Consider the following 24,654-nt stretch of genomic DNA (forward strand, 5'->3'; position numbering starts at 1 on the left):
GTGAGACTGCAGTATTTCTATGAAATTGATCGTTATCGAAAATTAGTCAACTCGTCACCTCAAACAGATCCCACTTGCTTAGAAGAATATTCTCTCCAACCTTTGCTACAACAACCTCTGTCTGTGCAGTCTGCTGGTTCGTGTATCAAAGCAAATACTTTACACTTCCCTCACGATAATTTGAATACTATATCGCCTTTCATGAATTCCACACCAACAGGCATAGGTCTCATTTCTGGTCCTAACATCTTCAATGAGACACAGATGTCTCAGCAATTTTACTCTCATAGACCCATAAGACACTCTACTTACTCACATCAACCAACTATTCTGAGTAACAATTATTAATTGAGAAATTGCATTTGTAAACCACCTCGTTTCACGCTTTTATTTCGAAGCATTAATATAATCAAAAGCTTTTCGTTTAATGCCAACTTGTCAAGTATTCACAACTATCCGGTCTATTTAATGCTTTGTTTATTCATATAATATATTCTCAGAATTCCACTTTTATAATCCTCAGGTTTGAGTTGCATTCCATATATATTTGTCCGTTTTATCTTATTTGTTTTATAAGCTTTGTATATACTTATTTATATTAGATAGCTCAATGTTCTTTTGTTATTTTTGCTTGAAAAACACTTTTTAAAAACTCATTTCCCTTTGGGACGAATCATGAAACCTATGTAACATTTCTAATCTCATTAAAACAACCAGCAATATATTCTCATCTTGAGGTACATCTTTTCTCCCGTGCACCTTTTTTATTAGTCACCTACAAAACCACCACCATGAACTGTTATTTCATCAATACCAAATATGTTGATTTACAATAAACATTCATTTATCGTCAATTGTTGAAATTTTGTTACCTAAAGTGGTTACTTCAATGTTATTAATCAATAGCTTAACCTAATAGAGTTAGTACCATCTTATGGATCAACTATAGAACAGGACAATAAACAGGAGAAATGTATATTTATTGCGAAAGTTACGAAGCAATTACATGGTGTGTATAGATAGCATTCAATCGTCCATTTGCACCTTCCAGTGTGTTCTGCAATCTGAACTGTCCTCTCGACTAACCTTCAAAACGTCATACTTTCGATGCACCGAAACTCTTCACTGCCTGACGGTTGTGAATTCGACGCTACGTTCCGATACACCTTATTCGCAAACATCCTTGAGAGTAGCATCCACTACACAACTAAAATTACGTATACCTATTAAAAGAGTAATTTAACACCGTATTGGTTTTTGGGATATTAAATACAATAAAGACTTATCGTGAGAACGGCTTAGTTTTGTCGCGCACTTGAACTACAGCTACGAATGACGCTGTCAAACTAAGTATTAAGATTAGTTGGGTAGTGTAACGACCAGGAGCAAATGCCGTTGTAAGGTAAATAATGTGCTTTTGGTAAGGTGCAAGAGCAAAGCTTTACATAAACCGAACTAGCATGTAGTGATGTATTTTCTCTGGGCAAACAGTATTCCCACGTCTTCTATGTGGGAGAAATAAGTGGATATTTTCTTCCATGAATACATTTTATTTTATCTTCTGTGCATCGTACTATAGCTCTACAACGAAACGATCGCTAATTTTCCTTGGACATTGTAGTCACTCATCACTGCTTTGTTTTATTTCAGGTGTTTCCGTGATTTACACAGAATGGGTCACTTTTCAAAATAATTTCGACCATACGGTCTCCCTCTCGCCTATCACCAGTCACCCTCGTTTCTTCAGTACCTCTTGTTATTTACGCCACACACTAGGTTATCCGCGATGCTCTGCTTTATAATCGTTATCATCAAGTTCAGCGCAGGAAGTTGAATTCCCAGTTGTACACGTGCATTGTTTTGGGGAAATGCTGTGCATGGATGAGTATTAACCTTCATGTAATTCATACTATAACACCAAATTGAAGGTGGCGTGGTATTTCGTGGTCACCAAGATTCTGCGCTCTATCATGAATAGGCTTAAGGGTGTGCATTGGTGGGCAGCTCAGGGTTTAGAAATCAACTGTCAGGTGGTTTTCAGTCTCCAACAAGTCCCGGTGTTAGATAAAGTTTTTAAAAATACCAACTAATTATTTGGCATAGGATAGTTGCGCCAAGTATAAAACCTTATGATCGAAATCAAAAGTTGCTATTCAAGCAGGCTTTTAGAAATGTAAGCTGAACTGTCATCCATGTGGAGCTTATATTTATTGAGTAAAAGATTATATCAAATCGATAGACAGTAATGATAACACTTGACTGTACATCGAGAATAGTTACAATAATCCGCATAATATAAGACTATTGCGAAAATGCACCTGCTACGTTAGCATGGGGGAGTAGGGCATCCTAAAGAGAAGCTATAAATTCACAGTCGTGTGCGAATATTTCGGGAAAGAAAATAAGCTCTCCCACTCTCTGTCATTTCAAGTCGATTAAGAGCGATTACTTTTTCTGGTGACTGCGGTAAAGAGCATATCATTCTAAATTTCTCCAACCTGAAATAAAAACAATATCAGTTTATTAATACTGGCACATAATTCCAAGTGAAACCCAGTATATTTCTAACAGTGTTTCATAAACAAACATAATTCCATTTTTAATGAATGTTTTAATAGAAAAAAATGTATCTTTTTCGCATGATAAATATTACAGGTCATCATAAGTTTATCCATCAGTAAATCTGACAGCTATGTATCCAATAATTTAAATAACAGAAAGCGAATCAAAACACAACTAGGAGTGCAAATACACAATACACTAAGGCGCATGGATACGCCACAAGAATGCGTTGGTGTTGCATATCCAAACTACGAACAAACAATTTACTGGAAGCAATTGTGCACCACGAAACGACAGTCGCTGTCAACACGACACCTAGTACACTTCTGGGATAAAAGTTAAATGAGAGTTGTACATCATTTTATGTATGACAAAATATAGAAAAAAATTATGTACAGGTAAATTCGAAAAAGGGAGGTTACCGTTATTAAAATCTAAATTGTATATCTAATATTTTTGAACTCAGAAACAACAAGAATGGATGTGGTAACCAAAAACAATTGATTGACGGGATTGTGACAAATTTACAAATACCTATTAACTCCAATGTCAATTCACATGAAGGTGAATAAGAGCCCATGTAACGAGTAGGTGCATAATAATCCAGAAGAAACTACGGTGAATAACCTTACCACTGACGTATATAATTTGAACTGTAAGGGGGTGACTGGAGGTAGTCGACAGGAAACCCAAAACCTGTTTCGTGCTATTTGACACTTACCAACAAGGTGTAATCTTTTTGGAACAGATGCTCCCTGGCAGACTTGATTCCGTGTCACCCAGCTTTACAGTTGGTGTTATCACTAAGCTATCCGGGGCGCAACTGATCTGTAGGACTCAGATGTATTTACAACTGATTGATCACTGAGTAGTAACCAATCGCAAAGTCCTTAGTATTAACTGAACTCTGTCGATCCAGTTGCAGTGTGATCACTTGTCGAAGTGACTTGATATTGTTTACATTATGCTGAGGTGCCAAATGGTATGAAACCTAGATATATGGTTTCCTGTCGACTACTCCCAATCACCACCTTACTTCCCAATATGCTGCGCGCAATGTCGAGCCACTTAGACTAGTGACCACACTGTATGATTCAATCAGCACTAAAAAGGACTAGACATACATGACATTCATTGATCAACCAATTGTAAATCAGACATTTTAGGTATTACATAAATATATAAGAGAAGACGAATATGATGTGTTTTTGTTGTGGACAGGGAATGTATGTAAATCCTCCATATGATGATGATGTCCCCAACAACATATTTATTTATTTATTTGAACACATAAATATTGGTACAAGAGGGCACCAAATATAGATGCACCACACAAAACAATGAGAATTTAAAGACAAGGAAAAAAAGGTAAGCGGCGTGAAAGAAAAGAGGAACAATAACGAACTGATTGGTGTAAGGTAGTGCAATAATAATAATAGTAATAATGGGGGAACGGAAAGGTACAATCAGAAGAAATCTTTCAGTTAAGGAAGAAACAACCACTTTTTATGAAGAAAGTAAAAGAAGGTTACTGCAGGATCGCCACTGGCTTCTATTCTGAGCCATATCTGATAACGTCTCTAGCCACTGTGTCGCACCATCTGTCGGACCCCAGCCAGGGAGTCGTGAAGGACCAACACAAGCCAGTCTTTTGCAGCTTTCTTTCATACCACGACACCATGTCATACACTGATCACCTCTCCGCTTTTTCCAACCAGTCCCAGAGTCGGCAAATAATGCACGACGTGGAATTCTCTGGGACGACATTCGTAGAACATGTCCAAGCCACCGAAGTCGGTGTTTCAAGATGGTGACACCGATTGGATTATCGTCTCTGCGCCCGAATACACGATGCCGAACCTCTGCATTACTGACATGGTGTTGCCACTGGATGTCAGCAATTTTTCGGAGACAATGATGATCAAACACAGAGAGTCATCTAACATCCTCAACTCGGAGAGGCCAGGTTTCACAAGCGTAGAGCAGAACTGCTCTCACCGACGCGTTGTAGATCCGACCTTTTACAGCCAGACTAACATCACGAAGGCGCCAAAGATGGCCCAGATTGGTATAAGCCGCTCTGGCTTTCACTATACGTGCATTGATCTCATCACTCACGCCACCACCAGCACTTATGCAGCTACCCAGATACACGAACTTCTCGACTACTTCTATCTGCTCACCATCCAGGGTGAGTACAGGGTTAGAATCCTACCAGTCTTGTAGAAATACTTTGCACTTTGAAGGTGCAAAGCAAATACCGTACCTACGGACACTGATTGCCAACTGATTAAGCGCGAATTGCATGTCTTGGGCATTATCGCACAGTAAGACAATATCATCCGCATACTCAAGGTCGAGAAGTCTTTCTCCAGGCAACAGATCCACACCACCATTACTTACATCCATCAGAGCTGTTTCTAGGATGTCGTCGATGGCAAAGTTGAAGGGGAATGGTGAGATTGGGCAACCCCGCCTAACCCCACTGTTCGAATGGAACAATGGAGAAAGGTGGTTGTTTGCCCTCACTCTACCCAATTACCATGATACGGCCGAGAGTGGGGTGAACCCGCCGTCCCTCTCGAAATGCTCTCACACGGTCGTGCGTATACAGCCTCTGCCAAGGAAGTCCTACTCACTGCCTTCTCGTGGCATTACTGTTGTTTACGAAAACGAGAGGATGAAAAGCGAATGTCCGGCGCTTCAACCGGATCCCGAACCAATGGTGCGCATGGGCTCCAATATCTTGCGGGAACAAATGGTGTATGAACCAATCGTCTGTCACCGGCTACCATGGGACTACATCTCCTTACGATGCTCTATTGCCCTGTGGATCAGACCTTCAGGTCGAAGGCTTGGGGTTGGGCCCCCTAAGACAATCACCTGCTTCGGTTTGGGCACCCGGGCAGTATCACAGCTCTCACAGAAATCAAATGAGATTTGTGTGGCGAATATGTATTTGGTGCCTCCTTGTACCAATATCTATATGTTCAAATAAAATAAATAAAAATGAAAATTGTATGCTACCACCAACAACATAAAGTGTAAAGGTATTGGCAAGCCTGCTACTATGAGTGGTAGGCAGAGAAATGTGATTGATAAACGCGGGTAGAAGTGGTTAGGCAGTACATTATATATCCACATTAGCCCTTCTGCTCACTGTCTTTGACTGCGGAAAACATGGTAGAAAACAAGTAGAATCCGGCAGAATTATTCCATGCAAACGATAAATTCGTTCAAAGGTGAATTCGACAAAGAAAAACTAGGCAGCGCATGCCGATTACTAGGTGTTCTTTTTTTCTTGATACTGTACGTTTTAGGTTCAGTGAGAGAGAAAACTGGAAGCAAAATCTGCAAAAATGAACAATTAAGGTTCCTCATGGCGCAACGCCTATGAAATTACTGTAAATTAGCAAGAAAGTTTTGTTAAATGTAGATGCTAATAAGGCATAATCTACTGCATGTTATTATAAGACTACGTTTTCGAGTTATGATCACTTATTAATGTACAATGTATCTATGTTAAAAAAGTAAACTTACTTAAGAGAAAATACAATCCCAAATGAAGATAAAAGACACATAGGAAGTAGGCAATATCCTAATGTTGAAATGACACAAGTTGGTGTAACTCCCCTAGGTGTCATAACTGATAACAGGAGGTAAATACCCAAGCAACCAAATACACCTAATCCATAGATATAATTGAAGTGAATTTTTCCAGCCTACGTAGTAAAATGATAAAAAAAGAAATAAGTATACGATTACCAAAACAACTGCAATAAGGTAATCATAAAACACCAACGGTTTACATTTGTATATTAAAACTCACAAACATTAAGGTACAACCAAATAGCAGGCAGAAAACCAAAGGTCCGGCTAAATCTGTATCGTCAAGCACTTCTTGAGAACTTTCTTTAAAAGGAAGGAGGACAGATGATGTCTGAAAAACAAAAATGTGGTGTGTGACATTGTACTACATAATATATAATCTTCAACGCATCTAAATATCAGTTTTTTTGCCAACTACATAGATATTTTTGATATATTGTCATTTGGTTTGCGCGATAGTGGAAGTGAAGAAAAAGTAACTTTTCATACAGTTCATTTTGGACATTTCGTCTCATATTTCACAAAGAAATCAAATGACAAAAATAATATTTTTCTCTTGTACTCTTTTTTATTGATACTTTCACTAACTGAAAATGGTTCATTTGCATGATGACAAAATAGTGAACGACTGGATAGATTCATGTTACCAATGGTGAATGTAGTTTTTAATCATAATAAAATTACGTCAGCAACTACTATGTATTAAGTGTTAATAAATAAAACTGCACTAAACTGAAATCAACAAACCCACAATTGACGATAAATAATTAACTATTTCTTATATAAATATTGAAAAAAACTACTTACCTTTTGTACAATGTGACTAAAGTTGATACCAAGTTCTGCAACACAAGAAAATATGTAATTTTAAGTAGTTATCATACGGTAATACAATTTAGTATTTCATTATAGGAACGATTGATCTATGATATAATCAGACATAATTGTATGTGTTAGTTGTGTTTGATTGACATAATAAAAATCCATTTCAAAACGCTAATGTTTATAATATTTAAATACATACAAATACTTCATTGGAATTAATGAAGAAAATCAAATATGTGAAAAATCATTTCACAAGCAATTCTTGGATTCTCACTTAATAACAAGACAAAGCTGTGATTCAGTGATTTAACTAATTAGCAACTCCAAACATGACATCTATAATAATGAGGAAATTTGTTCTGTAAAGTAACTTGTAAATTAAGCAAAACAAGAAGACATCAGACTGAATGCTTATTTTGGTAGAGACAAAATCTTACATACACAGTCTAATGTTGTAGTGTTATGTCGAGAAATCCGAATACATGGTTGTATACTTTATTTATTAAGTAAACATTTGAACAAACATATATCAGTAAACATAAAATGGAACTAGTTCATAATAAAATGTATAAACTATGATGAATCAGTATGTAAAAGAACCTAGTAATCATAAGAAATGTTTCTAAAACAAATTGATCTGTTTCAAAATTTATCTGTGAATTAGGTTGTCAGCAGTAGTGAAGTATAAGATTGTATTATCAAGTTAAATTACTAGCTGAATTGAGTCTTACATAACAGCACAAAATGACTAGATGATTAAAAAGTTAGACATGTTGGTGTGGTTATGAAAAGATTTGACTAATTATTAAATACATTTAATTACTCAAAACTATGAACCATTTGAATTCGGCTAAGAGGTCTGATGATATGATGAGTGCAACAAGACCTGATGATGTAACGTAGATGTCTTTTCAAAAAGCATTAGTTAATCTTATCTGTTTAAACTCTATTCGGTTTATTTTCTGCCAACTGTTTGTCCCTAAATACACAAATCGTTAGTTAATTCCAGCCTACTACTTAAGTAAAGTTGTGATAAATTAACGTTCCATGTGGTCTACAGTAAACATTGCTGAGTAAATTATGAGCACGGATCAATTTTAATTTTACTATTTATCTTTTGTTAAAACATTCTCAACTTTCTTTTATGAGAATCCATTGAAGGTAACAGATACAAAGTTACACGATATTGTCTGCGTTACATAAAGTGTAATACTTTGAAAATTAGGTATAACTTTTTAAATTGACTGCACTTAACAATACTTCTTTATTTTCCAACGATTAAGTGAAAAACTAGTTTACAGACACGTTATTTTGCTGAATAACTATGCATTCTTGTTAATGTTTGTGGTAAATTCGGTAATGAACAGTTTCATTAATATAAATAAAAATAATATATTTTTAATATCCCAATGAGTAGAAAATTAGATTTTCTGACGTTTCGTGACTTAGTGTAAGTCACTTCTTCAGAGAATAAACAACCAAATTAAAATTAATCCAAGTTGTACTATTTAAACTTGGATTAATTTTAATTTGGTTGTTTATTCTCTGAAGAAGTGACTTACACTAAGTCACGAAACGTCAGAAAATCTAATTTTCTACTCATTGGGATATTACAAATATATTGTTTTTATTTATAACAATCAACCCAATGCTCAATTTATTCGAAATTATCAAATCAAACCCTGGTAATGATACCTAGTTTCATTAATAGTTATTGTTACTGGGTTTTAACAGTACTCCTTGATGTGTTCGCGTTACAAGCGACAACCATTCACTTTGACAACTTTAAAACTTCTGAAACTAAACAAGAGTGAATTTCAACAGTTATGCCTTACAAATATAGGAGGTAGAAAACCAAGTTCATCAATAGCAAAACACATAATTGAGACGGGGCACAAAATTAACATTAATACAGCATTTAGAATGTTGTATAGAAATTGTCAAGGTCGAATTCTTAAGTTTATTGAAGCCTTAGCTATTCGTAAATTTAAACCCCCCTTATGTGTACAAAAACAATTTGTCGTAACCTTGAATTTACCTTGGTAATCCTTAAGTCATTCTATGGCCTAGGATAACGCGACAATTTCTTATTCTTTCTCCCCCCCCTTAGTTATTTTAGTTGTACTTTTATTTGTTTGTTTGACCTTTATTAATTTTCATATAAAAATGCCTTGACAAGTATATGTGTGACCAGATTGTTCGAAATGTATAGCGCAAATACATCACATTTTTCAGATCAACTCCGTCTTCTCATTGTTCTATCGAAATTTATAAAAGGGACTAATTGCTTTAAATACATTATTACAGTGTATGGGAATGTACATATCCATAACGTATGCGCAAAACCCACGTTTGCATCATATATGCAAATAATAGTGCTGTTAAAAGTTATGGTACAGTGAAAGAGCTAGTTCTTTGAAAAATATTTAAAATGCATTTCATTCTTACCTTCCAACAGAGGTGGTTCATTTTCGTAATCCTCTTCTTTTCCTTCATACATCGCAGCAGAGGAATATTGTACTTGTGAGAAGGGAAGATTGATAGGTTGGGATGGTATTGAATTTGCATTTTCATATGAAAATTGACTGAATTGCCTAGGGAACCATGAAAAACGAACAGCGTTACTGCACAGTTAAGTACTATAGATATAACAGAGAAGACAAACGAATTCACCAGATAAAGTAGATTGTATGGTTTAAGGAAATGGAAACCAGTTAACAATATAAGTGACATGTACCCATTCCCAACTAAATATGCAATTATAAAAAGCGATACAGTGAATGAAACTAATGGGTACATTTTATCCAATCATATCTTTACAGTAGATTGCAGAAGGCATCATATTTAGCAGAACTCTTTATATGCTAACAGTTAGTTTGTAATAACAGAAATGCTCAAGTTCAATCGTCTCATCTCCATAATTTCAGCTGGTATATCACCAAATTCCGGAATGATTACATACCTACCACCTCCCAACTATAGTTGCATTTCTTGATCTTAGGGCAGAGTTTGATCCCTTAGATCGACAGACTTTTTGGCAGTGTCCGTTATTGAAAGCCGTACCAAAGAATTACGCCGACCTTATACAGACTTTCTACTAGGATACTACTGCTCAAATCAGAGCTTATGGAGAAGTGTCATTAGAATTTTCAACCTCGAGTAGTGCTTTTCAGGGCTGTCGACTTACTCAATCTTTATTTGATTTTGTCATATACATCCATTATTGTCTGACTTTCCATGGATTAATCTCCTATCGGGATATTCACTTGTTGACTTAGAATACGCAGGTGATGTAGTCAACTAAGAAGAAAACCATGACAAAATGCAGTCTTCTGACCAACTAAAGCTAAAATACAAGGATCTATGAGATGCAAAGTGCTGCTTCAGAAGTGGCTTCGTCAGCGGCACAAATTCAGTAGGCCCGAATGACCTCTGGCAACTTGCGTTACTTGTGGCGTAGAGGAGATATCCGTCCCCCAACCAATGAACGAGTTTACTGCGCAGAAGTTTGCTTTACCCTACCTGTGTGGAACATGGGTACTCAGAATACAGAATATTTTTAGGTTACTAGTATTTGATCATACATATCTTCTAAGTATCGTTCATGTATTATGAGACCACCGAGTAAGCGATCCCGAGTTTATTATTTTTTAAACACAAACACTGGTACAGAGGAGCACCAAAGTGTATAAACAACACAAAAATCACTGAACTTGTGTGAGGGCTGAGATCCTGTCTGGGCACTCAAACCGAAGTGGATGTTTTCTTAGGGGGTTACTTCCTAAGCCTTTGACCCAAATGTTTAATCCGCAAGCCAATGGGGCAATGTTAAGAATTGAGGTCGCATTGTAACCGGTGATCACGAATAGGTCTATACGCTATTTGTTTTCTAGTGATTCTGGAACCCATGTGCACCATAGGTTTAGAATCAGGGTTCCCCAACTGCTCTAGGTGGGTTCGTAGTGCCTATTACTATATCAAGCTCACATGGACTGTTCTAGCTTCCGGACAGAACTTGTTCATTCTTCTTAAGTCACACTTCGACCGTATCAATTATTCGCTTATTAACCTTGACTGTTTTTATATGAGCGTATGTATGTTGCTTACCCTATCCATCATATGTCAGTAGCCTGTTTCTATTTCAGTATAAAAATTGAGTCACGCTTTATCAAAACAAGTTGGATCATTCGTCTTCTCTACCTCACCTCATCTTTTCGCTTTTCTTCACTCCCCTGCTTTTCATTCTGAATGTGTCTGGATAAACGAGTGCCTGAAATACATTTATCCAACGCAACCGGTATTTGACTTCCCATTATAGCCGTCACACATATACGAAGTTAAATGGAAGGTTTGTGTTCATAGCATATCAATTAAGTTTATTCAAATTGGAGTCAGATCAAAAATAAGACACCGACATGTGATGAATAGAGTAAACAATACACACGCTCATATAAAAACAGTCAAGGTTAATAAGCGAATGATTATTGTAACCAATATTTAGGGACTTTGAGTCCATTGTTCTCTATCTTCCTTAAAAACCTGACCCCTGAAATCTCTCTATACCATATTTTTTGTACCTGATCTTTACTACAACTGATCATATAACCGATTCTACAACTCTTGTATTTACTTTTAGAATTTCGTTAGCTCCTTTAAGCTTTAAGATAACTGCACATTTATTCTGTTGAACTGAAAGCTCATCAATACGTTACAATAACTGAAGCAAGCATTTTACAAAACCTGATAACCAGAACACACTACTAACTAGCAGATAAATCGTGATATCAATAAAACAAAAATTGCAGGTGACAGTACGTTCACCAACAACTGTCAAGAATAATTGAAACACCACGTGGAGAACTATCACACTTTCTAGTCAACTTAATACTACAGCGACTTCAAGTAAACTGTATTATGCTCCAAATCCAATGAAAGCAGAGCTATCTAGCGAAGCAGATGTGCAAAGAAATCTAAAACATTTGAGTTTTAACCTTTGAACTATCTCACCAGAATTTATTCATCCTTTGGTTTGCCTACTTTGTTAATGACTACATGACTTTTGAGGCAGCTGTGAAGGGCAGTGACATAAGCGATCAGTCAGGAACAAAGAAGGAAAACCAATCACTGAAGATCAAGAAAAGCGAAACGGGTGAGTAAATCGATCTGAAAAGTTTTTGAACAGACAAGCATAGCTGAACCCAACTTACATCGAAGTAGCACACACAATTATCTCTAGAGATGATATCTCACCAACAATAGTAGAAACTAACAATCCAATCAGATAAATCAGAAATGGCAAACAGTAGAACAAGACAACATACCAACTGAAGCACTATAATCAGACCTTGAGGGGATTTAAATGTTCCAAGTTCCATTCCGAAAGATCTGTGAGGAAAAACAGGTACTAATAAACTGGAAAGAGGAGTACCAAATTAAGATACCGAATAAAGATCATGTGAGAATTACAAAGGGATCGTACTATTGTCAGTGCCAGGCACACTTTTCAACAATGTTGCTGAAGTCAATGAAAGGTTTAGTAGATCCATAACCTTGAGGCCAACAAAATGAATTTCATAAAGATCGATCATATACTGAACAAATCGCGACACTGAGGATTATTGTGGAACAATCATTTAAACAGAACTCATAGACATACATCGAATTCCTTGATTGTAAAAAAGCACTTGAAAGAGTGGGTAGAAAAAATACCGTATAATCTTCCATACTTTGGAGTACCTGAAAAGATCAACACTACCATAATTAACTCCTAAGAGGAACCGGGTTGCAAAGTCGTGCATCGAGGCCAGCTCACAGGTGAATTAGAAGTGATGACTATTTATATTTATTATTATTGGTCTGAACACATAAATATTGGTACAAGGGGGCACCAGATACATACGCGCCACACGGTGGAAGACAATGGTGCCTACGCCCAACTTCTCCCTTTTTGCTAACTGCCGGTTGGATTAAGAAAGCTTCTACAGCTCAGAAAAATCACGGAATACTGTGGGTAACTTAGATGAAGCTATATGATTTGGCCCTCCTATTCAAATAAGAAAAAGTAAAATCCTGAAGTATCACAAAGTCGACATCAACCAAAGCGCACTTGATAGCGAAGCCCTGGAAGAGGTAAAAGATTTTACGTACCTGGGGTACATCATAGATAAACAAGGAGAATCTGATGTGGATATCAATGCATAGATCAGCAAAGGAAGACAGCATTCTCACAACTAAGAAATATCCGACATTAAGAAGAACAGTCAACCAAAAATAAGGTCAGAGTTATTAACACTAATGTTAAGACAGTCCTATTGTACGGAACTGAGAATTGGATTGGTCGTTACCAAAAGAGTGCAGGTATTCAAAAACCTGTAGACGTTATACCCTGATCCACTAACCAGAGACAACCAACAATAACTCAATGCGGTAGAGAATAAACTAAGCACCATCTGAGAGGGAAATTAGGAAAAGACAAATAAGGTGGACAGAGTTAACGACAGAAACTACCAAACTGAACCACAAGGTAAAACTTAACGTGGAATCCCCAATGTGAAAAACAAGGAGGCAAACCAAGGGACATACGATACCGAGAATCGGAGGCAGGCATTAAGACCGGGAGTGCCACACGGTGACATCTGGAAAAGAGCGGAGCACAGACTTATTTGGAGATCCCTGGTCGGCGGTCAATACAGCACGAAGAGTAACAGGCTTAAGAGCACGAATTGCAGTAATTTTGATAGGTGCGATACTGTTGTATATGGTTCGTTCATCCGTCTGTCAGATCGTTTAGCAAACATTGAGTATATACCAATAATTTCCTGACCAAAAATAATAGGAATGAACGTTTTTGACTTACATTTCGGACGGGTTGTAGTATCCCGGTTGCTGAGAACTGGGGTGGTAAATATTAGTATAACCATCGTAATTCATGATGTGCTAAAGTTTATAGATCGAGCTTGTTTTTTGATAAGCGCTGCTACTTACCAGTTTTCTGAGGAATTTTATTTCGTCTGGGGAAGGTATAACAAAAACATTTAAGTAGTGATATGATGAGATTTACAAATACTTAGTTACTTACTATGAATTTAATATGACCAATCCTATTTACCTTTTTGAGTTGTAAAGTGTGCAGAGATTATCTAGCGCGCTACTTAAAAGGGACAGTGATACTTTCCGTTTGAGTAAATTTTGTAGTATTGATCCTTTACGCACCAAGACCACTGTTTTTGCTTTAATTGAATTTATTTCAGTTAAAGTAATTTCCAAGAGTATCGCTTTTTTTCTAGAGTTTATCATCTGTACTTTTTGAGTACAGACACAAAAAATAAGGCACTGGTATATTTTTCCTTGCTGAGTATATCTTTTAGTATTGTTTGTATCTAGAGTTTTTAAGGTCTTTTTGTTGTTAGGATAGGCCGGGATATTCGACGTTTAATAAGACAAAAGAAGAAATGTTAGAACGTTGTCATCAGCCTTGACACAGAAAGTACTATAGAACTCGACAGGTCGATACGAAATAAGTGTATAATTAAAATCCGAGAAGCTCAGAGAAAATACGAAATGCAATTGGCACAATCTGCAATCAGGCAGCGTAAAAGACTATTCTCGTACATAAATTACAGAACAAGGATGCAACATTAGATTCTCAACCTAATTAAGGGACGGAGAGGGTCTGAAATGATAGAGGAAGATTAGGAAAAAGCAGAGGCTATGGTTGACTATTTTGGGGCAGTTTTCACTCAGGAACCTCTTCTAGACAAAGAACCAGACCAAAATACAGAGTCAACAAACCACCTGCTCACCGTGGACTTCGATGTACTTAAGGCTCTTAGCAGCTTAGACATGGAAAATTCAACAGGACCGGACGAACTACACTCCGAAATCCTAAGACAAATCGCAAAATATATTACAGCCCCACTGACTGTGATATTGAATAGATTACTTGACCAAGGTGTGTTACGTATGAACTGGAAGGACGTAATCGTCACTCCAATACATAAAACAGGACCAAGACAACTATCGAAATACAGATCTGTCGGCCTCATCAGTGTCGCAGTTAAAATACTAGAAAGAATAGTCAAAACGACCATAATGACATTCGTGGAAACCAATAACTTGTTAAGCATTGAACAACATGGTTTCAGAAAAGGCTTATCTTGCACAAAAACCTCCTTATAGCAAGGGAGAAATGGATAAATGCTCTAGACAATGGAAAATCAGTGGAAGTGGCCTACATAGACTTCAGCAAAGCAATCTACAAAGTGCCAACAAATAGGCTGTTATTTAAGCCGTAAAATCTAGGCATTGCCGGGCCTCTCCTAAAATGGCTTAAGGACTTCCTGGTAGGTCGTGGACAGAAAGTAAAAGTAAAATCAAAGTGCTCCACCTGGAGACCAGTACTTTGGGGATTACCACGAGGTTCTGTCCTAGGTCCTTTATTTTTTTGTATTGTACGTAAATGATCTAAGTATAGTTAACTCACTAATGTTACTATACTCTAATGACGTAAAAATCCGGCGAGAAATATCAGGAGACGCAGATGCATGAGCACTTCAGATGGACTTAAATATTGAGACTAGCTGGTCTAAAGAGTAGGTGATGCCTGTCAACGTGGCAAAGTGTGCCTACATGCACTTTGGGGATACAAAGGTAAATAGGTAAAGCATACGAGAAGTGTCTGTACTCGTGGCCCGGTCTCACAAGGATCTTGGTGTGACAGTGAGTTATAATATTAAGACCACGGCCCACTAACAGGAGGTTGCAGCTAAGGGGTTTAGAACCCTATGGGCTTTAAGACGGATATTCACCAAATTAGATAATACCATGTTCACTGCAGTATACATAACCTCAGTGAGAACTAGGATTGAAAACTGCATTTAGGCTACAAGCTCCTGTTCAAGAGGTGACTCGGGTATCCTGAAAAAAGTACAGAGGGCAGCTACTCGTGCAATTCCAGAACTCCGGGGTTTACCATACAAAGAGTGGCTTGAAAAGCTAAACCTCTTCACACTTTACTATTGCAGATAAAGAGGTGATCTGATTTCGATGTATAGAATACTAGGAAATGACTTTGAACCAGATAAACCCTCTCTTTTACTTCTCATTAGATCGGAACATCTCATAGGACATAGCAGGAGAGTAGAAAGGCCAAGGATGAACAAAATACCCGTGGCATATAGGTGTTCACACTGAATCATCAATTCTTGGGACCTGTTACCCAGAGAAGTTGTGTTCGCACCTTCGATTGACTCATTCAAGAGAAAACTAGACACTCTCAGAAGCTTACTAGAAAAGGAATAACATAGGTCGTAAGCTGATTAACTCCCAGTCCCAAAACAATAAAAATAGTACATGGGTCATGGTGGAAAACAAGCAGCTCGAATGACTTTCTATATTTTCAGTGCAACACGGATCAAGTAAGTATTGATATGCTTCAATAAATGAGGATTTAGTAAACCAGACACTAACATTTATTATTTCTAACACAGTTAACTGTGTTAGGAAAATTCTGCTGCTTCTTAACTCGACAAAATAAATAAACCGGAAAAAACACATGTTTCTATTAAGAAGTACAGTGTTAGTTATTGAGTCGATTCTAATTGAATACAAAAGGTCTAGAAGTATGAATACGAACTTACCTTGAAACCAATACGTGACAACAGCTGTTACCAATACCGCGCAAACCTCAAGGTCTAGACGGTCCAAATAGATGTGGATGGAATAGAGGAAGCTTTCGCTTAACGGGCTTCCGTATCTAATTCACTGGTTCACTGGTGTTTTCAGTTATGGACTTGGGTATATTTATCGATAAAAGGAAAAGAACGTTAGTAAACTATAGCGAGATACTATCCATAGTCCTTAAAAATATGTCAAGTTTCCTCATAGAGAACTCTTGGGAACTTTTTTGAACCAGCTCATCCGGGAGCGAATTCCAAGATTTAATCACTCTTAATGAATAAAAATTGTGACTACAGTCCATTTTACTGTAGTGGTAAATAAATCCCCCAAATCAATAGTTCTGTAGGTTTCCAACATTTGGTGCTGACTGCATTACTTTTAATGGACTCACCTAGCTGAAGACGCTTAGTTATTCATCCGCATCAGATCACTAGTAGGTACGTCGTGCTACGCATCCCTTTCAACTACTAGCCATCTTAAACATACCTATAGCGTTCTAAATATATCTTCTAACGCCTTCACTCCTGACTCATGATTTGATTGAGGTGGCATACTTCGATTATAAAGGAGTTACTGGTTAAGACGTCTTTAGTGGTGAGCCCGATGTGATCTGGTATACCGATTCGTAAACTGTGAGTTTGTCTCTTATTGGAAGATTATATATCATTTTTAGCTTTCATTTTTTCACCCTGTGATAGTTTTCATGTCCTCCTCCTTGGTCACCGGACCTTTGTTGAGGGCTCGTTCAGACGACTTTTCCTGTCTAAGCTTCCTCAACAGGTGCAGACGATGCTTGTCTTATTTCAAAACAACGCATAAGATGAGCTGGCCGCATCTGCCAACTGAATTCACCAGAACCTCTAATGTCGAGGTCTGTTCAGTCAAAGAAAAGCCTCAAACGACACGAAACGATGTCACAAACCTATATCATAATCTGAAATGTTACCTTAACATTCGTCATGACCACAGACAATCCAAAACTCCTTGAAAATCTCGTCACGAAAACGATGTCTCTGCATTATGAGAGACAGATAAATTTGATTGATGCTGGTATCTAGAAACTTCGGAAAACCCTTCAACTTCCCGAGGTTCAAACCGACAGACACGAAAAAATTATCGGCCGGCGCGTGTTGACGACAATCGCAGCCGGTGAACTTAGTCGTCTATTATTTATCACTGGTGTGGTGACAAAACGTCGCTACCGTGTCGTCCCTGGCTCAAAGTCAGCGTTCTTCTAGCAAATTCTAACGACCAACAGCATGAAGCAGTCTCCAACTTACAGGCGGCAACCGAGAAACCGATCATCACATTTGGTAAGCGGCACCTGTATCTTAACGTGAGTTTACTAAAACTCATTCGCTGGATTTTGGTTGTTGTGGACGTTTCTATGCCAATCATTGGTATGGACCTGCTACAACACCTTAATCCACTTGCTGACGCGCGCAGATGGTGGTAAATAGACGAAAATACTAATTTATTTGTTTGGTTGACCTTTTCCAGTTTTAGATTATCCCCAGACATTTTTAACCACAGAGTCGAAGCATATTGTAAACGGATACTCGATAAGTGCCCCAAGCTATACCAAACGCGACTAAGATTGCCATGTGCAACCAACAACGTCGCACATCACATCTCGACTGTGCGATCACATGTATTCTCGAAAGGGTTTTGACTAATTTCCGAAAGGCTGAGGTTGGTCAAAAACGAATTCGGCTTCATGAGAGATTTAAGAATTGTTCGACTATCAAACATCCCATGGACATCGCCCTTTCACATTGTCACTAAAAAGGACAAGAATGGTTGACGTCCAACTGGTGACTATCGAGGACTGGATGAGTAAACCATTCCCGACCGTTAGCCTTTACCTCACATTCGAAATTTCACAACTACCTTGAAAGATACAACTGTTTATTGAAAATCGACTTGATTTAAAAGTACGACAGAATTCTCATGGCTGATGACGATATTCATAAAAGCACATTCATCATCCTCTTTGAACTAAACGAATTTTCACTTATGCCATTCGGTTTAAGAAATGTTGCAGACTGATCGATGAAGTCTTTTTAGAGGTTTCATGTGTAGACAGCTACCTAATCGCCAATTCATAGAGAAAATTTAGTCACCATCTCGACATCGTTTTAGAACAACTGCAAAAACGCGATATTATTGTAAACATTCAGAAATGTCAAATTGGCACCAACGGCATAGATTATCACAAAAATTGATGATGCTCCGACCTCCTGAAAGCAAAGTGGTGTGCATTCTAGATTAGCCATAACCACCTACAGCCAAGGAGCTACATACTGTCAACGACCTGGTAGGTTTACATAGATGGTTCACACCGAATTAAGACCCTTAACAGACTAAATTCGTGGGAACGCGAAACCTATCAATTTGTACATCGCAAAAAAGCCATTCTCCACAATTATGGAACTTATCACAAAAGCAACAATGCTCACACATCAGGATGCCAAAGCACTTACTGGTATCGCAGCAGATGCATCTGACTTGGTGATCGGAGGAGTCTCACAACAATCGGTTAACAACACATGACAACCTTTGATATTCTTCCCGAGACAGCTGGAAGATACTGAATTGAGGTGTGGCAACTTCGGTAGGAAACACATAGCTTTGTGTTATGTTCTGCGGCGATTCCAACACTCTGTGGAAGGCAGAGCATTCACACTGCCGACCACAAACCTCTCATCCTTTCTTTAATCTGGTCTCAAGGCAAGTGCTTCCCTCATTAGTCACAACAGCTGGATGACATTTCCCTGTTTAATTCAGATGTGCAACACATATCTGGGGCAAATAATGTAGTTGAAGACGCCTCGTCTCGTATGCCATTCTTAAATAATTTCCACGCAATCGACTTTTCTAAACTGACCCAACTTCGAAAAGAAGTCATTGACCATCAACATGAGTTATCTTGGACAACCCTGAAATTACGTGTTAAACAGATGGTAACAGGTAAGAAACTTTACTATGTGACACATAATGTAATATAATGATATCAAAGCATATTTCTGCCAGGCCAGATACACGTCATTCCTACAGACATTATCTATAATTTACAACATTGGTTTGCATATGAAATGCTTACCAATCAGGAATGTCAAATAATTGAAATAAACAGAAATAAAAGACAGTACATTGATGTAGATGTCTTAGAGCGTTAATTACTAGTTTTGTGTTTTAGTATTACACTGAGTACAGCCTTTCAAAAATATTTCCCAAAATGACATCACGTCCACGTTGAACACCAAATTCAAACTCGGCATGATAGTGTTAGAATTCTGGCTGTGCTGAGTATTTATGCAATGCAACTGTTGAAAAAGTTTGTGGTTGTTACAATGTGCCTTCAATGGGCACTCGGCATGAGCTGTGATCCTGGAAAGCGTGTGTGTTAAATTTGTTCCAGGTTTTGTAAGCTCCATAGCTGTGCACTGAGGTCGTGATGTTGAACAAAAGATAAACAAAGGAGCAACAAGGCACTTGTACATATAACCTAGACAATGCTTAACATTTTGTAGTGGAGCAGACATAGGTATGACATATTAATAAATAAAACCCATACTAGCTGCTGTTGCTAGAGTGAAATGTGGTTAGATCCCTCAGATTAGAGAATACAGTAATAGGAATCAATGAGTTGTGACATGAAACTTGGTGGAATGCGTTCAGATGATGAAAGGTTTTCCACAATTTCTAAAAGAATTGCAATGAGTGTCACGATACAACTACCGATTGGAGCAATCTGTCTCTCAGTGTCAAGAGACAAATCCTTTTGATAAAATGGTTCTTAATGGAGTTTTTGAACGTTGGAGATAATTATGTATATTAAGATAACGAGAGAGAGTATGACAGATTTGTATTACCATTTTGTGTTGTTTGAGTTTTTTCGCTGGCAGAACAAAATTCATCGCAGTGGGTTCTGATAATCTCCAGTATCTGTTCGGCAGATTCATGCAGTCCATCGACGGAGTTATTTTGAACCGAGACAAGGACTGCTTGAATATTTTGGGGGAGCTTAAATAAAAAGTTTTCCAAGGATGCTATCGTCGAAATCCCGTCGACTGCTAACCTTTCGTATGCATGGCAACACTTCTGCTGCTCAACCATGTTGCCGTTCGATATCGTGGAAAAGTTGGTGAACCTCAGTTAGTCACTGGGTGTTTGTATAACCATTCTTAAGGTGTCGTGAGGTTCAAAATAATCACTAATGGACGCAATAAGTGTGACATATCCGTCAAAATCGCGCAATAGTACCATCAGTACCCTGAGAAATTACCGACATGAATCTACCACGCTGTGTCACTAAAAGTCACTTTGCTATTAGCAGAACGAGCCTTCGATTTTATCGGACTAGAATGGCTTAGGTTGGAAGGAGAGAGGCAAAAGAGTCTAAATCTTTAACAGTTAGGTTGTCCGTTCTGTCATGATGAGGACAAAATATATAAATGGGCGAAAAGCGATACAAGAAAACAAAAATTATACCACGGTATGTCGAAGTAAAAAAATATTTAATTTTACAATAAGGAATAGATACACAGTTTATCACGTTAGACTCACCACCAAAGATGCCACAGATATTCAGAGTTTGAAAACAGCTTTACTCGTAATACTTTTATTATCAAAGGATACCAAGAAGGACAAATCAGAGGTCAGCGGCGAAGTCGAAGACGTATTTGGAAGGTTGGCGATATGTTGAGATGTGTTTGATCGAAACTGGCTAGTAGTTCCAAGGGCTGGGTAGTATGGTGAACCCACTCGTGATCTGGTGCTTACGTGTGACCGAGAGCCTTTATCTAGGATGTTTTCGGTAAAATTAACGAGATTGACGTCAATGTTGAAGACTTACAGAACTATTTATCCTGAGGATTTACTTACCGCTCCGGAATGACCCAATAAGACTCATTTTTAGGACTCATCTGTTAATGATGAGCCAGCCACTCTAGAGACTCTGCTGTTAGAGGGAGCACAATAACTCATATTTTAGAACAATACACGTTTGTTTTTTTCGGACAGTAAATATATATATAATCTAGACTGTGGGATGTGTCTTTTGGTACCAATCGTCTCACTACTAGCAAGAATCATCTGGAGCTTATTAGTTTACGGGCAAACATATTTTTTAGAGTCAAGAACCCGGAAAGTGAAAAAAGTCGTTCTTGTTTTACAAAATCACGAAGTGACGCCCATTCAAAACGTTTTCTTACAGTTTTCGTTCCTGGATTTGTTGGAGTGGGTTTCCAGCTTATCATTATTTGTTTGTTGTCTTTTTAATATGGCTTTAATGTGAAATAACAAAATTACAAGTTATATACGGTGACTTGTAATTATTGTTAAATTCTTATGCATAGTTCTTGTATGTCATTCGTTATTTCAAAACAGAAGTTTGTTATTGGCAGCTATATTTTTCACTTATGGTACAATTATAGTTCACTTTTAGTGCAGAACCTTCTCTGGTTTTGTAAAACCTCGGAGATGTGCATTCGCAAAGGTGGGAGGTTTAGAGTGACAAGATAGGGGGACTTTGGAGTAAACATTTACATTATCAGTTTCTTGATACCTTATTATTAAGTATCCGAAATGTGATACGGATAACCCGAACAAATACAAAGTTTATCTGTTTGGAACCTTGCAAAACTTGAAGATCAGCATCATGATCACACGACAGTTTCGATGGTTTACGGTTGAGTCGAAATCTGTTGGGTGGTTCATCAAAATCTTGTCGAAACTTAATGACATTTAAACAGTAGGGGTTAGTTTATTGTAACAACTATGTGCTTTGGACACAGCCGTAGCCTGTTTGGTAATGTCAGTGTTTATATGCTCACAACTAGTCAGTATTTGATATTTTCATCCTGTCCCTTCGATTTGCTTATTCTTAATAAACACAAAATCTGGTGCGATTCGGCATCAAAATTGAGTTGTTTTACATAATATGTCTGAATAACATTGTCCAAAAACGAGGGGGAGTATATAGGCGAACAAGAGTAGTGTATAATTGAGGTTACATTTAAGTTAACAGAACAACGGTGTTTTATCCATGCTGAAAGAGTTCCATTAATTTTTATCAAGGGTGTACAAAAACAGTACACACCGATCTTAATTTGCTCCTATTTTGAGCCATGTCTGATAACATTTCAAACCGCCGAGTTACAATAATTTTAGTATCTCAGACATGGAGTTATGACGGGCCGACATTTGTAGCACATGTTCAAGCCACAGAAGCCGTTGTTCCATTATAGTGACATCAAGTGATTTATCATGTGTGCCCAAACACTACCGAATCTCAACATTACCAACATAGTGTTGTCACTGAATGTCGTCAGTCTTTCGGGGACGACGATGATCAAATATAGGTATTCACCGAATCTCTTCAACTTGAAAAGGGCCAGGTTTTATAAACATGAAGCAGAACTTTCACAGGCGCATTGTAAACCCAACTTTTTTCAACCGGACTAATACCAGTGACGTCCACAAAGTTGGCCCAGATTTTCATAAACTGCTCCGACTTTCACCATGCGTAAATTGATTCTATCTGTCACGCCACCACAAATGTTCACACAATTACCGAGATGCAAAAACTTTTCGGTTACTTCTGAAGGCTCATCACAAGTAGTGAGTGTAGATATAGGATTTTATCTGTCTTGTAAAAGTCTTTTGCATTCATAATGTACAAAGCACATTCCATACTTAGTGTCACTCATTGCAGACTAATTAAGATCGAAATACTCAATTGCAGAGTTTCGAAAATTTCTAGTTATCGCATCTAGTAGATCTACTCTATTGTCTCTATATGCATATTACGAACATAATTTCCGTCTAACATCTGACATCTAATGCATCAAATCTTTACTTTATCGTATGTAATATTCCAGACCTTCAAGTCATCAAGTTAAGCTCATAACTCTACACATAACACTTCGTTTCAATAGATTTTTGAAGTAAGTATTAGTCAAGGTTCTTCTGGTGATAAAATTTCCTCAGCGTTAGATTTTGGGAATGATCAATAGCGTATAAAGATTCCTAACTATTTGTCTGTGGAACTTCTTTGATCATTCAAAAGCAATTAAGAACCTCGGAAATGTTCATTGGTTCAAGTTGTCATACCATATCAATACAGCGGAGAAAACACATCAAGAAATGTCTAAGTAGTCAAAGTGGTAACAGTATTAGCAGCAGTAGTTTTTTATTATTTATTTAGTTAAACACATTGATACTAAGGGGCTTGGTCACTTTCTTGAACCTATATAAAAGGGTGCCAAAATAAATGTGTCAGGTTACTCAAACTGAAACAGGTAGTTTTCTTAGGGGCCACTTTCCGAGCCGTTGACTTAGGGGTCTAACTTACAGGACGGTTGATCACTGTAGGGAGATGCGGTCCTATGGTACCCATTGGCCAAAAGTAGGTCCGTACGTTATATGTTCCCTCAGGGTTCTGGAACCAATGTGCATCATAGGTTTGGAATCAGGCTTTTCCAACTGCGCCAGGAGGGTTCTCCATACCCACCAAATTTGTTTAAGCGTTGGACATTCGCTTATCGTCCCTTCAGTTTTGTAAACAACACCCGCTTCTCGAGAAGGCAGTGAGTAGGACTTCCTTGGCAGTGGCTATATACTTGTGACCATATGAAAGCATTTCACGAGGGTGAGCGGACTCTTCCCACCCTCGACTGTACCAGGGAATTTGGGTATATGAACTAGGCATAGAGAAAATAATTCAGGGGAAAATTAATTCTTGAAATCTATCAGACAACTTCAAAGTTCAAGGTCTAGAGGAAGAGTGAATAACTTGCACCATTGTATAACTCAGTCCCTAAAGAATTCGGTACAAATACACAAGGCTTGTTTGAAATGTGTAAATACCTGTAAAAAGTTCACCTCAGAAAACATGCATGTATTTTCAGCCACACCATATCTCAATATACTTTATGACTACAGTAATCAGTTAAGGTCATATTGCGTAACAGTTGC

At 37.7% G+C, this 24,654-nt stretch overlaps 2 protein-coding genes across 4 annotated transcripts in view; one reads left to right on the top strand and one right to left on the bottom strand.

Annotated features, from left to right (window-relative positions):
- Window positions 1-636: 636 nt before the first annotated feature.
- On the bottom strand, window positions 637-16,807 carry YIPF5. Its single transcript, XM_051213581.1, has 9 exons — window positions 16,635-16,807; window positions 13,981-14,006; window positions 13,853-13,932; window positions 9,445-9,590; window positions 6,979-7,013; window positions 6,392-6,502; window positions 6,103-6,284; window positions 2,319-2,888; window positions 637-1,223 (listed from the first exon to the last, which is right to left on the bottom strand). Exons 3-8 carry the CDS (start codon window positions 13,924-13,926, stop codon window positions 2,726-2,728), a joined length of 711 nt encoding a protein of 236 aa, XP_051069570.1. The 5' UTR covers window positions 13,927-13,932; window positions 13,981-14,006; window positions 16,635-16,807; the 3' UTR covers window positions 637-1,223; window positions 2,319-2,725.
- Window positions 16,808-21,754: 4,947 nt separating this feature from the next.
- PITPNM2_1 (Membrane-associated phosphatidylinositol transfer protein 2) overlaps window positions 21,755-24,654 on the top strand; it is a 61,773-nt gene continuing 58,873 nt past the window's right edge. For all 3 annotated transcript variants that reach the window (XM_051213582.1, XM_035730346.2, XM_051213583.1), the window contains exon 1: window positions 21,755-21,915. The gene's annotated coding sequence lies outside the window, so the exon portion shown is untranslated. The remainder of the gene's footprint in view (window positions 21,916-24,654) is intronic.

Source organism: Schistosoma haematobium, chromosome 3, assembly GCF_000699445.3.
Source record: "Schistosoma haematobium chromosome 3, whole genome shotgun sequence".
Taxonomy (NCBI): Eukaryota; Metazoa; Platyhelminthes; class Trematoda; order Strigeidida; family Schistosomatidae; genus Schistosoma; species Schistosoma haematobium.

What these genes read in the sequence shown, in the direction of transcription:
- YIPF5 (XM_051213581.1), bottom strand. Translation starts at nt 13,926, where the DNA reads ATGAATTACGATGGTTATACTAATATTTACCACCCCAGTTCTCAGCAA. An exon ending in TTAGTCACATTGTACAAAAG is followed by an intron (nt 6,503 to 6,978) that starts GTAAGTAGTTTT and finishes TTTGTTTTTCAG; the next exon opens with ACATCATCTGTCCTCCTTCC. An exon ending in GGGATTGTATTTTCTCTTAA is followed by an intron (nt 2,889 to 6,102) that starts GTAAGTTTACTT and finishes CTTTTATCCCAG; the next exon opens with AAGTGTACTAGGTGTCGTGT.